Genomic DNA, 13,980 nt, shown 5'->3' with positions numbered 1-13,980 from the left:
TTCCGGTTCTTGCGCCCATGTGACCGCGCGCGGCGGCGGGCGCCACTTCCGGTTCTTGCGCCCACGTGACCTCGCGGCGGCGGCGGCGCGATGGCAGCGAGGCTGGTGGGCTTGGCTGTGCTGCTCGGGTTCGCGGCCCGGGGTGAGTGCCCCGCCCGGCGACTCCGTCCCGGAGCACCCCTTCTGGTCCCTGCGCCCCAGCCCCGCGCTGCCCGCCCGCCCGCCTACTCACTGCTCGCTCCCCGCAGGGCCCGCGCCCGTAGGCGCCGCCAGAATGAAGGTGGTGGAGGAGCCCAACACTTTCGGGTGAGCGGCCGCGCGAGGAGCGGGGGGCGCGGTGGCGCCGCCGCCCGGGCCTGCTTCTCCCTGACCCTGCCGCGTCTTCCAGGCTCAACAACCCGTTCCTGCCCCAGACCAGTCGTCTCCAGCCCAAGAGGGACCCTTCACCCGTGTCTGGTGAGTGTGGGGCCCTGACCGCCGACGTGCCGGGGACCCGAGGCGAGCAGGGAGCCGGCCCGGCTTCAGCACCGGCGGGCCGCGTCAGCTCTCGGAAGCCGGCGCCAAGGGAGGGAGGGCGGTCTCGGACGAGGGGCTCTGGAAGTTAGGGCCTGGAGGCTTATGCTGCCCTTTGTCAGTCTTCTAAGTGCACACTAACCTTCCAGAGCGTGCGGGTGCCGGGTTCACTAGTTGGGGACTTAGTCCTTAATTTGTTTTCATAGAGGTGATCTCTGTTATCAGGTTGGTGTCTGTTCTTAAACGTTTTTTTATGCGTTTACGTGCATAAGCTTACACGTAAAAAACGTGTAGTAGGTTTTTTGTGTGTGACCTTTGCTTTCTTGTTATGAGTAGTACCATTTTACTGCTCAAAACAAGGGATTCTCTGGTAGCTCAGCTGGTAAATAATTCGCCTGCAGTGCAGGTGACCCCGGTTCGATTCCTGGGTCGGGAAGATCCGCTGGGGAAGGGATAGGCCACTCACTCCAGTGTTCTTGGGCTTCCCTGGTGGCTCAGCTGGTAAAGAATCTGCCTGCAATGAGAGAGACCTGGGTTCGATCCCTGGGTTGGGAAGATTCCCTAGAGAAGGAAACTGCTACCCACTCCCATATTCTGGCCTGGAGAAGTCCATGGACTGTATAGTCCATGGGATCACAAAAAGTCAGACACCACTGAGCAACTTCCACTATGCAGGTTTGCTTATTTGCTATTGTCACTCACTGTGTGTCCCACAGTGGATTTGGGTCTTCGCTCTTCTCACTTGGTGCCTAGCATTCCATAGGACACTCTGCATCCTTTCATTGTCCAGTAAGATGTTGTTTATGGGTTTTGGTCACTAAAAGCATTGTTGAGGAGAACATTCCTTCTAGGGGTCCCTCTTTCTACACCTATGGGAGTGGTTTCCTGCAACAGGATCTCAGGAATGGAATTGCTGTGTTGTTAAATGGGTGTTAAATATAACAAACAAAAAATCCAAGGGAATTCCCTGGTGGTCCAATGGTTAGGACTTGGTGCTTCCACTGCAGAGGGCATTGAGTTCAATCCCTGATGCAGGAACTAAGATCCTGCAAGCAGCACAGCACTGTCATGTACGACTCTTTGTGACAACATGGACTGTAGTCTGCCAGGCTCCTCTGTCCATGGGATTCTCCAGGCAAGAATACTGGAGTGGGTTGCCATGCCCTCCTCCAGGGGATCTTCCCAACCCAGGGACTGAACCCATGTCTCTTGCATTGCAGGCAGATTCTTTACTGATGAGCCATCTGGGAAGCCCACCAATTAAAAAGAAAAAGTCCAAGATCTCTTTTTTTTTTTTTTTTTTTTTTTCCACAGCACTAAGTTTTATTAGGGATTTCATTAAAGTTAAATTTCTAGAGTTGAAGGAGTCAGTTAGGGAACACAAAGCTCACGAAGCCTCCTCAGATCTCATAGTGAACCACTGGCTCAGGTTCTTTGTTGGGATCGCCACCTCGTTCCAGGTACAGATTATTGTAAGGATACTGCTTTGGCCCCACAGGCTGGTAGGTGGGGTAAGTCTCCCCTACCCAAAACATGAACAGCATGAAGGCGATGAAGCCGAAGAGGTGCTTACACATGAAGTTCCAATTAACAGGAGTTGGTGACGTGTCCACACGGTTTCTGATATACATGTCCAGGTCCCAGTGCATCGGTTCACCCCAGTTCAACCGCAGGTCTGGGTGGTCCCAGTCATACCATGGATCCCTCTCCTGCTGTGAGCGGTCAGGCAGTTTCGGATAGTCACCAAACCCCATGCCATCATCTGGGTACGGCTCGTAGTCTTCCACCCGCATATTATACTTCTTGGCGGCGGCAGCCCGTTCTTCTGGGGTCTTGGGATAGGGTCCCGGGAGCATGTCCTCGGTAATGTGGGAGGCTGTCCGTGCACCCATCGGCACCACGTTTCGGGCTGCCTTTTGCAGCCATCGGACTCCCAGGACCCCCGCCCTGGCCGCCGCCATCTTCACCTTCTTCCCGTTTTCCCAAGATCTCTTTTTAAAACAAATATTTATTTGGCTGCAGCAGGTCTTAGTTGAGGCACTTGGGATCTTTGATCTTCATTGGGGTTATGTGGGGTCGAGTTCTCTGACCAGGGATTGAACCCAGGTCCTCTGTATTGGGAGTGCAGAGTCTTAGCCACTGGACCATAAGGATGTCCCCCCAATTTTTTGTTTTTTTAACTGAATGCTACCACGTGTTAGGGTCTATGCTGTGGATGTAGAAATGAAGAAAATGTACAATGTCCTCGTGAAGTTGACAGTCTTAATTGGCAGGAGAGTAGGTTGACAATAAACAAAAAAGTAGGTAAAATGTAAAATGTTTGGTGAAAAGTGCTCTGTAGGTATGCAGAGAAGAGTGTGTGTGCGGGGTTGTTCTGGGGATTGCCATTTTAAGTGGGGGATTCAGGAAAAGACTGAGAAGTGAAATTTTGGTCAGAAACTGAAGGGGAGTGGGAGTTAGGGCTGTGGATATCTGGGGGAGAAGAGTCCAGCAAAAGGAGTGGAGTGGTCAAATACAAGCCTTGAGCTCGGATGCCAGGCCTGGAGGGATTGGCCACGGGGTAGATGTGGGGCGCTGAGATCAGAGACGGAGGGTACAGCTGTGAGCTTTCACTCTAGACAGAGTTCAGCTTTTTACTGTGAAAATATTGAGTAGAAAAATGGAGGAATGGGGCTGTGAACAGCAGCGTACCCTCCGATTCAATGCAAGAGTTGATGTTCTGCTGTGCTTGCTTTACCTTCTTCTCGTTTCCACTTTTTAAAAAGTGAACTTTCATTTTCCCCAACCATGTGAAAGTCAGTTTTAGACATCATGACGATTTATTCCTAAATAATTACAGTATGGATCTCCCAGCTTCCCTGGTAGTTCAGACAGTAAAGACTCTGTCGGCAATGCAGGAGACCAGGGTTTGATCCCTGGGTCAGGAAGATACCCTGGAGAAAGGAATAGCAACCCACTCTAGTATTTTTGCCTGGAGAATTCCATGGAGAGAGGAGTCTTGCAGACTAGAGTTTATGGGGTCACAAAGAGTCGAACATGACTGAGTGACTAGCACACACACACACACAGAACGGCTTGTACAGCTGTCCTGAGTCCCACACCCCCCCACCCCCGCCCCGGGAATCAGTCAAGGGGAATATATGCATCTGGTTAATTATGGGCTGGGCCAGCTGTCTCACTAACTATGAAATAAGTGAGTGAGGTTTGAGACTTGCAGTTTATTTTGGAGTGTGTCCAACCAAAGTTGGACTACAGGGCACTGTGGTCCAGCCTTCACAGGTCACTCGTGGCTCTGTCATCAGTCTGACTTGCAGCTGGTTCCAGTGTTTCTGCTTGTGCTCAGCTTCAGTGCTTACTATACACATTTTTACTTTTGATTTTTCCTTGACTTAAAAAAAAATAGGTACAATTTCAAGCATGTGTGAAAGTGGAAGAAGGGTGTGTGAGGCACCAGGCACCCTCCCCTAGCTTTCTGTTTGCCACTCTGGTAACTTTGAAACTAATTTCTCTCAATTATTTATAATATTTAGCATGCACGTATTGAAGGGCACGGCAACAGTATCAGTCAGTAACACCCCCTCATTGTTTGAGATGTCTCTAATATTCTCATACTCTTTAACAGGCGGGTGGTTTGAGTCAGTAGGGAAGGTCCGTGTGTTGTGCACTTGACACCCGCCCAGGTGTGCTCCTGCTCCTTGCGATTTATTAAGGAAACTGGGTCGAGTGTTTCCCACATTCTGGATCGTGTCCATTGTATTACCGTGGTTAACGTTTGTTCATGTAGTAGCTGGAGTCCAGCTGTGTGCCTGCGTGCTGGCCGCTCCTCTGGGTTTCCCGAGAGCAGTGGGGAGAGGTGTCCCCCACCTGGCCTCTGCCTCCCACCTGAAGCTCCCATGTGTAGCCCTTTCTCAGGGAGAGGACCTTCCAGGCTGTTCCTGGTTGCTGAGTTTTTACCATGAATAGGTGTTGGGTTTTGTCAAAGGTTTTTTTCTAAACCTATCAAGGCGATCCTGAGTTTTCTTTTTCAAGCTGTTTATAGGCTGGGGGAGAAGCTCTATACAGTCACCAAAAAGACCAGGAGCTGACTGTGGCTCAGATCATGAACTCCTTATTGCAAAATTTAGACTTAAATTGAAGAAAGTAGAGAAAACCACTAGACCATTCAGGTATGACCTAAATCAAATCCCTTAGGATTATACAGTGGAAGTGAGAAATAGATTTAATGGATTAGATCTGACAGAGTGCCTGATGAACTATGGACGGAGGTTCATGACATTGGACAGGAGGCAGTGATCAAGACCATCCCCAAGAAAAAGAAATGCAAAAAGGCAAAATGGTTGTATGAGGAGGCCTTAGAAATAGTTGAGAAGGGAAGCTAAAGGCAAAGGAGAAAAGGAAAGATATATCTATTTGAATGCAGAGTTCCAAAGAATAGCAAGGAGAGATAAGAAAGCCTTTCTCAGTCATCAGTGCACAGAAATAGAGGAAAACAATAGAGTGGGAAAGACTAGAGATCTCTTTAAAAAAAAATTAGACATACCAAGGGAACATTTCATGCAAAGATGGACACAATAAAAGACAGAAATGGTATGAACCTAACAGAAGCAGAAGATATTAGGAAGAGGTGGCAAGAATACACAGGAGAACTGTACAAAAAAGATCTTCATGACCCAGATAACCATGTCACTCATCTAGAGCCAGACATCCTGGAATGTGAAGTCAAGTGGGCCTTAGGAAGCATCACTACGACCAGAGCTAGTGGAGGCAATCAAATTCCAGCTGAGCTATTTATAATCCTAAAAGATGATGCTGTGAAAGTGCTGCATTCAGTATGCCAGCAAATTTGGAAAACTCAGCAGTGGCCACAGGACTGGAAAAGGTCAGTTTTCATTCCAATCCCAAAGAAAGGCAATGCCAAAGAATGTTCAAACTACCACACAGTTGCACTCATCTCACACTAGCAAGGTAATGCTCAAAATTCTCCAAGCCAGGCTGCAACAGTATGTGAACCGTGAACTTCCAGATGTTCAAGCTGGATTTAGAGAAGGCAGAGGAACCAGAGATCAGATTGCCAACATCCATCGGATCATCGAGAAAGCAAGCGAGTTCCAGAAAAACATCTATTTCTGCTTTATTGACTATGTCAAAGCCTTTGACTTTGTTGTGTGGATCACAACAAACTATGGAAAATTCTTCAAGAGATGGGAATACCAGACCACCTTACCTGCCTCCCGAGAATTCTGTATGCAGGTCAAGAATCAACAGTTAGAACTGGACATGGAACAAGAGACTGGTTCCAAATCGGGAAAGGAGTACGTCAAGGCTGTACATTGTCACCCTGCTTATTTAACTTATATGCAGAGTACATCTTGCGAAAAGCCAGGCTGGATGAAGCACAAGCTGGAATCAACATTGCTGGGAGAAATTCAGTAACCTCAGATACGCAGATCTCAACACCCTTATGGCAGAAAGTGAAGAAGAACTAAAGAGCCTCTTGATGAAAGTGAAAGAGGAGAGTGAAAAACGTTGGTTTAAAACTCAACATTCAAAAAACTAAGATCATGGCACCTGGTCCCATCACTTCATGGCAAACAGATGGGGAAACAATGGAAACAGAGACTTTATTTTTCGGGGGGGCTCCAAAATCACTACAGATGGTGACTGTAGCCATGAAATTAAAAGATGCTTGCTCTTTGAAAGAAAAGCTATGACCAACCTAGACAGCATATTAAAAAACAGACATTACTGCCAGCAAAGTCAAAGCTATGGTTTTTCCAGTAGTCACGTATGGATGTGAGAGTTGGACTATAAAGAAAGCTGAGCACCAAAGAATCGATGCTTTTGAACTGTGGTGTTGGAGATGACTCTTGAGATTCCCTCGGACTGCAAGGAGATCTAACCAGTCCATCCTAAAGGAAATCAGTCCTGAATATTCATTGGAAGGACTGATGCTGAAACTGAAACTCCAATACTTTGGCCACCTTATGTGAAGAACTGACTCATTAGAAAAGACCGTGATGCTGGATGGCATCATCAACTCAATGGACGTGAGTTTGAGCAAGCTCTGGGAGTTGGTGAGGGACAAGGAAGCCTGGTGTGCTGCAGTCCATGGGGTAGAAAAAGAGTCGGACATGACTGAGTGACTGAACTGATAGGGTGGGGAGCTTTGGCTTTTGAATGTTGAGCCAAAACTGTGTGCTTGGAATAAGCTTCCCTTGAGCATGATGAATACATGTGTTTTAGATATTTCTGGGTTTAAATTGACTTTTTGAAAGATTATTTTTGGAGTTTCAGATAATTTTTATTTATCTGTTGAGATTCCCTGTTTATGCACCTTGTTTTCCTTAACACCCTGAAACATGGTTGCAATGTAGCTGCTTTAAAATCCTGTCTGTGTAGGAAAAAAATCCTGTCTGTGGTATGTTGTTACAGCAGCTCGAATGAACTAAGTACCTCATGTAAGTGGAGTCGTACAATACTTGTCCTTCTGCGACTGGCCTGTTTCACTTAGCTCAGGATCTCAAAAGTTCATTTGTGGCATGTGGCAAGATTTCTTTCCTTTTTAAGGCTGAATCGTATTCCGTTGTCCATACACACTACATTCTGTTTCTTCATTTTGGTTACTGTGAATAAGGCTACTGTGAACATGGGTGTTTAGCACGTTTGAGTCCCTGCTTGCAGTTCACGTACCCAGGAGTTGATTTGCTGTATCATGATTCTGTTGGGTTGGCCAAAGGTTCATTTGGGTTTTTGTGAAAAATCTTTAGAGAAAAATCCAAGATGAACCTTTTCGGCCAACCCCTATGTTTAAGCTTTATGAGGAACCACCAAACTTTTCAGCAGCGGCTTGTACATTTTACATTCGCACCAGCAGTAGCAGTTTGCAGAGGTTCTGGTTTCTCCATATCGTAACCAACATTTGTTTTCTGTTTGTTTAGTAATAGCCATACTAATGGAAATGAAGTGATATCTCACTGTGGATTTGATTACTTGTATTTATTTTTCACTTCTTCAGAACAACATCTAGTAATCTTTGGTCCATTTAAAAATTTTTTTTTTCCTGGTGTATTTGGTTGTACTGGGTCTTAGTTGGGGCATGTGGGATCTTGCTCCCTGACCAGGGGTTGAACCCCGGCCCCGTGCATTGGGAGCTCAGAGTCTTAGCCACTTAGTCTAACTAAGCCACTTGGACCAAGGAAGTCCCCGTGGTCCATTTTTTAATTGGGTTGTCTGGGGCTTTGTTGTTGTTATGGGAGCTCTTTATTTATTCTGGATATTACCCTGCGACTTGTAAACACTTTCTCGCTTTCTGTAGGCTGCCTTCCAACTCTTCCTTGTAAGGGTTAATCTCGAAGCCCCACATTTCTAATTTTCCTTTTGGTACCATTGCCTTTGGCGTCATTGCCAACACTCTGATGTTTGGTGCCCATATGCTTGTAGTTGCTACAACCTTGGTGAGGGACCCTCTCGTGTATAGTACCCCCATTATCTCCTTGAACAGTGTTGACTGGTAGTCTGTTTCGTGGGATGTCAGCATGGCCGTCCCCGCCTGCTCCAGTTATTTGCGTCTGTTTCCATCCTCTCACTTTCAGCCTGCTTGTGTCCTCTCTCATAGAGTATACACAGTTGGGTCACATTTCTTTACCCATTTAGCCAACCTATGCCTTCTGAATGGGAGAGTTTAATCTGTCTACATTTAAAGTAATCATTGATAAGGAAGGATTTGGAGAAGACAAAACAGCAAAATTTGTTTTATAGTTGTTTTTTGTTGCTCGTTCCCTCCTTTTGTTGACATTTTCCTAAGTGACCTGTTCTGACATCCTTCTTACCTCGTTTAGTGTGTATTCTATATAGCCATTTCCTCTCCAGTCGCCAGGGGATTACATATGATCATGTAACTGTTCAAGTCTAACTTGTACATGATTGAAGCTGGTGTGAATTCAAAGACTTCTCCTGTATAACTCTCTCCCTCCCCAATTTTGTGGTTGACTTCAGAAACTGACCCTTCAAGCGTGGATCTGTAATTATATCCATGCCTCTTGTCTTTTGAACCCTCTGGATTTGCAGCTCAGAACCACGGCACTGCTTTGAGTTTGCCCGTGTATTTGCCTTTCCTGGGGGTACCAAGGGGCTCCCTCCAAGGCAGGCTTGGTGGTAATGAAATCGCTCAGCCTTTGTTTATCTGGGAGGGTCTTGATCTTACCTCACTCTTGGAGGAGGGTTTCCTGGATATAGACTCCTCGGTTGACAGTTTTGTCTCCCACCCCACTGCTTCCTGGCCTCCCAAGTGTAGCAGAGAAATGGGTGGATAATCTCATTGATTGCTTCATGTAATGAGTCACTTCTCACCACTTGCGACTTGGTGCCTGCCATTTCTCTTCTGTCTCAGTGTGGGTCTCTCTGAGTGTGTTATATGGGGAGTTCAGTGAGCCACTTGGCTCTGTCGATCCGTGTGTTTTGTCAGTTTGGGGCAGTTATCTCCTCAGATCCCCTCTCTGCCCCTCCTCTTTGCCTCCGCTGTCTCGTCACTGGTTCTTCTCTCTGCTCAGAACTGTTGAACTCCTTCAGTGGGTTTATTAGTTCAGTTGTATTTTTCGCCTCCAGGGTTTTCTAGTGCCTCTCGAGATGGTTCACCTTTGTGGCCACGTGTCATTTTCCTGACACGCTTTGGTTCTTCCTGTTTCCCTCCAGCCCCTTAAGCATATTTTAGGCGTTTGTTTAACTGAAGTCTTCAGTCAGTCCCGCGTCTGGGCTTCTCCCAGGTGGTCCTAGTGAGTTTTCCTTTGAAGAGGCTGCGGGTCCCTTGCAGCTTGGCCCCGTGCTGGGGCGGCCTTCGCCACAGGCTGGGCGTGTGCAGAGCCTGGGGTGGCTGCGTGCGGGCCCCCCAGGGTCTCTCTGCACTCCTGCCTGTGTGTGTCCGACCGTCACCCCTTGCCCCGCAGCCTTCACAAGCAGCCCCCTTTCCTGCCTGGGATCTAAGTTGGGCAGAACAGAATCCGGGCTTCTGGCAGCCCCCAGCCAGGCTGCTCCTCATGGCCCCACTGGGGTGGGGGCTTCGCTGCGAGGGGCTCACCTGGATGCTGGTGAGCCGTTTTCTGGAACACTGGGGGTCAGCGCCACTGGTTGCCGGTGGTCCTTGGCGGTGTTCTCACGGGGTGTGAGCTGGCGCTCTGTGAGGTCGCTCACCCCCTCTGCGCGGTTGTCAGGTCTCCGGCACTTGCCCTTCTTGAAGGGCCCTAGCTCTGGGCTCTGCGCCTGCTGCGGGCGTCGTGCTCAGCGGGCCGCACTCTCCCCACAGGCCCCGCGCACCTCTCCAGACTCTCTGGCAAGTGCTTCAGCCTGGTGGAGTCCACGTGAGTGAGGGCAGGGCAGGGGGGCTGGGGGCTGGGGCCCCGCTGACAGCACCATGCCCCCAGGTACAAGTACGAGCTCTGCCCGTTCCACAACGTGACGCAGCACGAGCAGACCTTCCGCTGGAACGCCTACAGTGGGATCCTCGGGTGAGCGGGGTGCGGCCGAGGCCCTGGGGGTGCCGTGCCCCACCCCGCCTCACTCTCGGCCCTTCTGCAGCATCTGGCATGAGTGGGAGATCGCCAACAACACCTTCAGGGGCATGTGGATGCGAGACGGCGACGCCTGCCAGTCGCGGAGCCGGCAGAGCAAGGTGGGCGGCGGGGGGCGGAGGGACAGGGTGCCTGCTTCCCCCACTTGCTCACCGAGGTCCCCCCCAGGTGGAGCTCACCTGCGGCAAAAGCAACCGGCTGGCCCACGTGTCTGAGCCTAGCACCTGTGTCTACACGCTGACCTTCGAGACACCCCTCGTCTGCCACCCCCACTCCTTGTTAGGTGGGCGCCTGGGCGGGCAGGGGGGGTGGGGGGCAGAGGGGCTCAGCTCAGCTGGTTTCTGTTGGACCCTCAGTGTACCCGACCCTGCCCGCGGCCCTGCAGCAGCGGTGGGACCAGCTGGAGCAGGACCTGGCGGACGAGCTGATCACTGCCCAGGTAAGCGCGGGCAGGCCCCAGACTGGGGGCCTGGGCAGCCCAGTGGGTGCTCCTTCCTCACCCTCTACCTGCAGGGCTACGAGAAGTCGCTCAGGGCAATTTTTGAAGATGCTGGTTATCTGAAGACATCAGAACTAAGTGAATTGGCGCAGCGGGAAGGAGGCACCAAGGGCCTGCGGTTTGAGACCCTGGAGAGCTGCCATGAGGTACAGACACGGCCCCCTGGCCAAAGACGGCCTCCCCCCAAGGGGCTGACCACTTCTCCCCACTCCCGGTCTAGGCACATAAGGCCCTGGCACAGGAGGTAAAGAGACTGCAAGGTGTGCTGACCCAACACGGCATCCCCTACGGGAAGCTTGCAGGTCCATAGTGCGGGGCAGGGGTGGGGTGGGGCGGGGGGGGGGCACAGCTAAGCCCACCTGGGCCCTGTGCCTGCCGGTCGGGTCCTGACTCCCGCTGCCTGGTGTTCTGGCAGAAACCCCCAGCTCTGAGCACTGGGGCCCCCAGATGCCCACGGCCGGGATAGTGGAGCCCCTGCGAGGCGACCCTGGACTGCATGGGGACACCCTGTGACCCTCGGGGCTGCAGGCCTTGTGAGGATCTTTCTCTGCTCCTTCTGCGCCAGCAGGCCCTAGCGGTTGTCCTCAAAGATGCAGACAAAATAAAGATCAGAGTTTTAATTAATTTCCATACTGATAAAAATAATTCCATGAATTCTGTAAACCATTGCATAAATGCTATAGTGTAAAAAAATTTTAAACAAGTGTTAACAACTTTAAACAATTCACTACGAGTAAATGATTATGCATTATAAATACTACCTTCTGGGTTAAGAAAACTCCATCCCAATAACATTCTCATCTAAACACTCGAACATACAGATTGGGGCTTCCATAAATTAATGCACATGAAGCATCCACAAGGAGTCGAGGTCTTCTGCCCACAGTGACAGATGGTGGGACGATGGAAATGTCACCGCTAATACTGAGCACTCAGGAGCTGACACTCGGCGGCAAGAACAGCGGCCTCGCCGAGCACCATGTAGCTTCAGCTGCTACACCTAGCACCCCCTTGTCAACCCGAGTGCGGGGTGGTGACACCCTGAGACACTGAGCCCGGCCTGGCCCAGCCTGGGAGGCTGGCTCGGCCCCTCAGAAGGCCAGGGCCACCCGGCCTCCGGGGGGGCAGCCCCAGGAGCCCCACCCCGGATGGTTCTTTGGTCTTCCCACCACACACCTGTCCTCAGAGCCAGCAAGTACCTGGGGGGTGTGCCTCCAGTTTCCCGAACCCCACAGAAAGTACTGACCAGAGTAGCTTATAAATACACCTAAAGCTTAATTGTTCCTGTTTATAATTTGAAAATGTCTAGGCTAGATGTCGATTACAGACATTGTCCTGTTTCCCTAGAAGGCCAAAAGCCTGCCATGGGAAACAGGTGCATAAATATTAATAAAAATAAAGAACTTTAAACAGTGATAACAGTAGCACAAAATATACGTAATTTCTAAGAGCTAATAAATCATCATCACTATAATTAGAAACAAAGGTTCACCACAACTGAGTCAGAGTTACCGTGAGCAGTGAGCGAGCTGCATGGAGCCATGGACCCACCTTTGAATGACAGCTTTTCCATCAGTGTCTCTTATGTTAAAAAAAGGTTTTCAACCTCTCACTATAGTAAATACATTCTAATTTGGTCACTGATAAAAATTTTTACCTAGTCACTTTGCACTTAAAAAAAAATGCTATATAAAGTCTTTGGCACAGTCCCGGGCAGGCAGGCAGGGGCGGCCCGTCCCTTCCAGCCAGGGCCCAGTCCCCACTCAGTGCCCGCAGCAGACTCCAGGGAGATCCTTGCCCAATCTACATCTGCAAGTAACTACAGACAGCTTTTACTTCCTCCCGGATTCCTCGGAAAAGGGACCCAACACAGGAGAGACCGAAGCCGGCACTGAGATCTGATCTGTTCCCAGCAGCCTTGCTGCCACCTTGGCCCTGCATAGCCCTGCACGGTGGCCAGGTCCTCCCCCACCTTGTGGTCACGTGACCACACCACCAGGACAAACAGACCTGGCAAGTGTCTCCCATGCGGGTGGGTGACTGTGGGCGTGGCTCTAGCTGGGATGCCCACCAGCGAGCTTGGGGAAGGGGGAGCGCTGAGGGCCCTCACAGCCAGTCCGTGGCACACTCCTGGCTGCCCCGCTGCCTCACACACTGACCGGGTCCAAGCAGGAAGAATGTGCCATCCCCGACTCTCCGAGGGGTAGGCACTTGAGCGGGAGGCTGTGGCCACAGGGCTGTCACTGACGCTGCAGTTACTGTGCACATGTTCAGGGAGTGAGTTCCCTTCATAAAATTTCATATACATGTATATGTCTCTCAATAATCACTCTGCTATAAATACTATTGGTTTGCACTTAATTTGAAAACTGTAAAAATCCTAGGTATCTCTCACTACTAGATAAATGCTCACTTCATAAGTACTTATATCAGGAACTAGCATGGTTACCGTTCTATGGGCTAAGAGAGGCCGAAAGGAAGTGCTCTGTTCACAGTACACATGTAAAGCTTCGTATTATCGCATATTAAAAACACGAACCTCAAAGCAGCTCAGAGCAACTTGGAACCTCTGCCTAAACTCTTCTGTCTACAAAGTGCTTCTCGGGACTCGAGCTCCCAGGATCCAGTCACAGTGGCGTCAGGACTGCAGACCCTGAGGGGTTGCCCTGCCTTCACGCCCCGTGGGGCGTCAGAGTCTGCGAGGAGAGTCCGAGGCCGTGGGCGGGCCGCGTGGGGCTGGGGTCCCGACGTTGGTGGCACCAGGAAGTGGACGAGGCAGCCGTCACCAGGGCAGGGGCTGGCCCGCGCAGTAGGCGCACTCGGGGGCGCTGGCCGCGCAGGGCTCACAGAGCACGCGGTGCTGGCAGGGCCGCAGGACGGTGCCCGCCTGCTCCCCGCACACCACGCACTGCTTAGCCCGCAGCTGGAAGATCACCTGCGGGCCATGTGTGGAGCACCATCAGGCTGGGGCAGGCTGCCCTCCCGTGGCCACCCAGGAGCCAGGAAGGGGTGGGAGGCTCCACCACGAGCCCCTGGGGTGGGACTGGGCTCCCAGGGCCTGCACCGCCACAGGGCGAGGGGAGGGGGGCCAGGCAGGCGGCCCGTGGAGGGGCCTGGACAGGATGGACCCCGCCTCTGAACAGCCTGCGGCGAGAAGAGCCAGATCCCGTGTGCGGGCCGGGCCAGAGCGTGCGTGAGAGGTAGGGCCCCGGAGCCCCCGGACTCTAACCCTTCTGGTGTGGAAGGGTCTTCCTGCTGAGCCAAGGGCAGCGGGTTCCACACTACAGCAGGGGTGTGGCCAGGGACCCTGGAGGGTGACCCAAAGACGTGGGTGACGTGGCCCCTGTCCATGGGCGCGGTGGCTGAGAGGAGGTGAGGGGGGAGCGGATGGAAGCTCTGCTGGAC

At 51.2% G+C, this 13,980-nt stretch overlaps 3 protein-coding genes across 16 annotated transcripts in view; 1 reads left to right on the top strand and 2 right to left on the bottom strand.

Annotated features, from left to right (window-relative positions):
* Window positions 1–73: 73 nt before the first annotated feature.
* On the top strand, window positions 74–11,991 carry GNPTG (N-acetylglucosamine-1-phosphate transferase subunit gamma). 3 transcript variants are annotated; one of them, XM_081555693.1, is made up of 11 exons: window positions 74–142; window positions 249–306; window positions 389–456; window positions 9,812–9,866; window positions 9,930–10,013; window positions 10,084–10,177; window positions 10,245–10,359; window positions 10,433–10,515; window positions 10,590–10,721; window positions 10,796–10,877; window positions 10,991–11,199. In XM_081555693.1, exons 1-11 carry the CDS (start codon window positions 91–93, stop codon window positions 11,086–11,088), a joined length of 921 nt encoding a protein of 306 aa, XP_081411819.1. In that variant the 5' UTR covers window positions 74–90; the 3' UTR covers window positions 11,089–11,199. The 3 variants fall into 3 exon arrangements, with proteins under 3 accessions (XP_081411819.1, XP_081411821.1, XP_081411820.1); XM_081555695.1 differs by lacking the exons at window positions 10,796–10,877; window positions 10,991–11,199 and adding an exon at window positions 11,397–11,991; XM_081555694.1 differs by lacking the exon at window positions 9,930–10,013.
* Window positions 1,830–2,493, bottom strand: LOC145531890 (NADH dehydrogenase [ubiquinone] 1 beta subcomplex subunit 8, mitochondrial). The gene has a single exon (XM_081555696.1). It carries the CDS (start codon window positions 2,472–2,474, stop codon window positions 1,914–1,916), a length of 561 nt encoding a protein of 186 aa, XP_081411822.1. The 5' UTR covers window positions 2,475–2,493; the 3' UTR covers window positions 1,830–1,913.
* The window catches only part of UNKL (unk like zinc finger), a 40,851-nt gene continuing 38,048 nt past the window's right edge, over window positions 11,178–13,980 (bottom strand). For all 12 annotated transcript variants that reach the window (XM_081555685.1, XM_081555678.1, XM_081555680.1 and 9 more), the window contains one exon: window positions 11,178–13,510. In XM_081555685.1, the coding sequence (XP_081411811.1) occupies window positions 13,358–13,510 (153 nt within the window). In that variant the 3' untranslated portion in view covers window positions 11,178–13,357. The remainder of the gene's footprint in view (window positions 13,511–13,980) is intronic.

The sequence above is a fragment of the Giraffa tippelskirchi genome, chromosome 13 (assembly GCF_054371585.1).
Source record: "Giraffa tippelskirchi isolate mGirTip1 chromosome 13, T2T-mGirTip1v1.2.pri, whole genome shotgun sequence".
NCBI lineage: Eukaryota > Metazoa > Chordata > Mammalia > Artiodactyla > Giraffidae > Giraffa > Giraffa tippelskirchi.
Note: the sequence above shows the minus strand (reverse complement) of the source record. Positions and strands in the feature narration are given on the sequence as shown.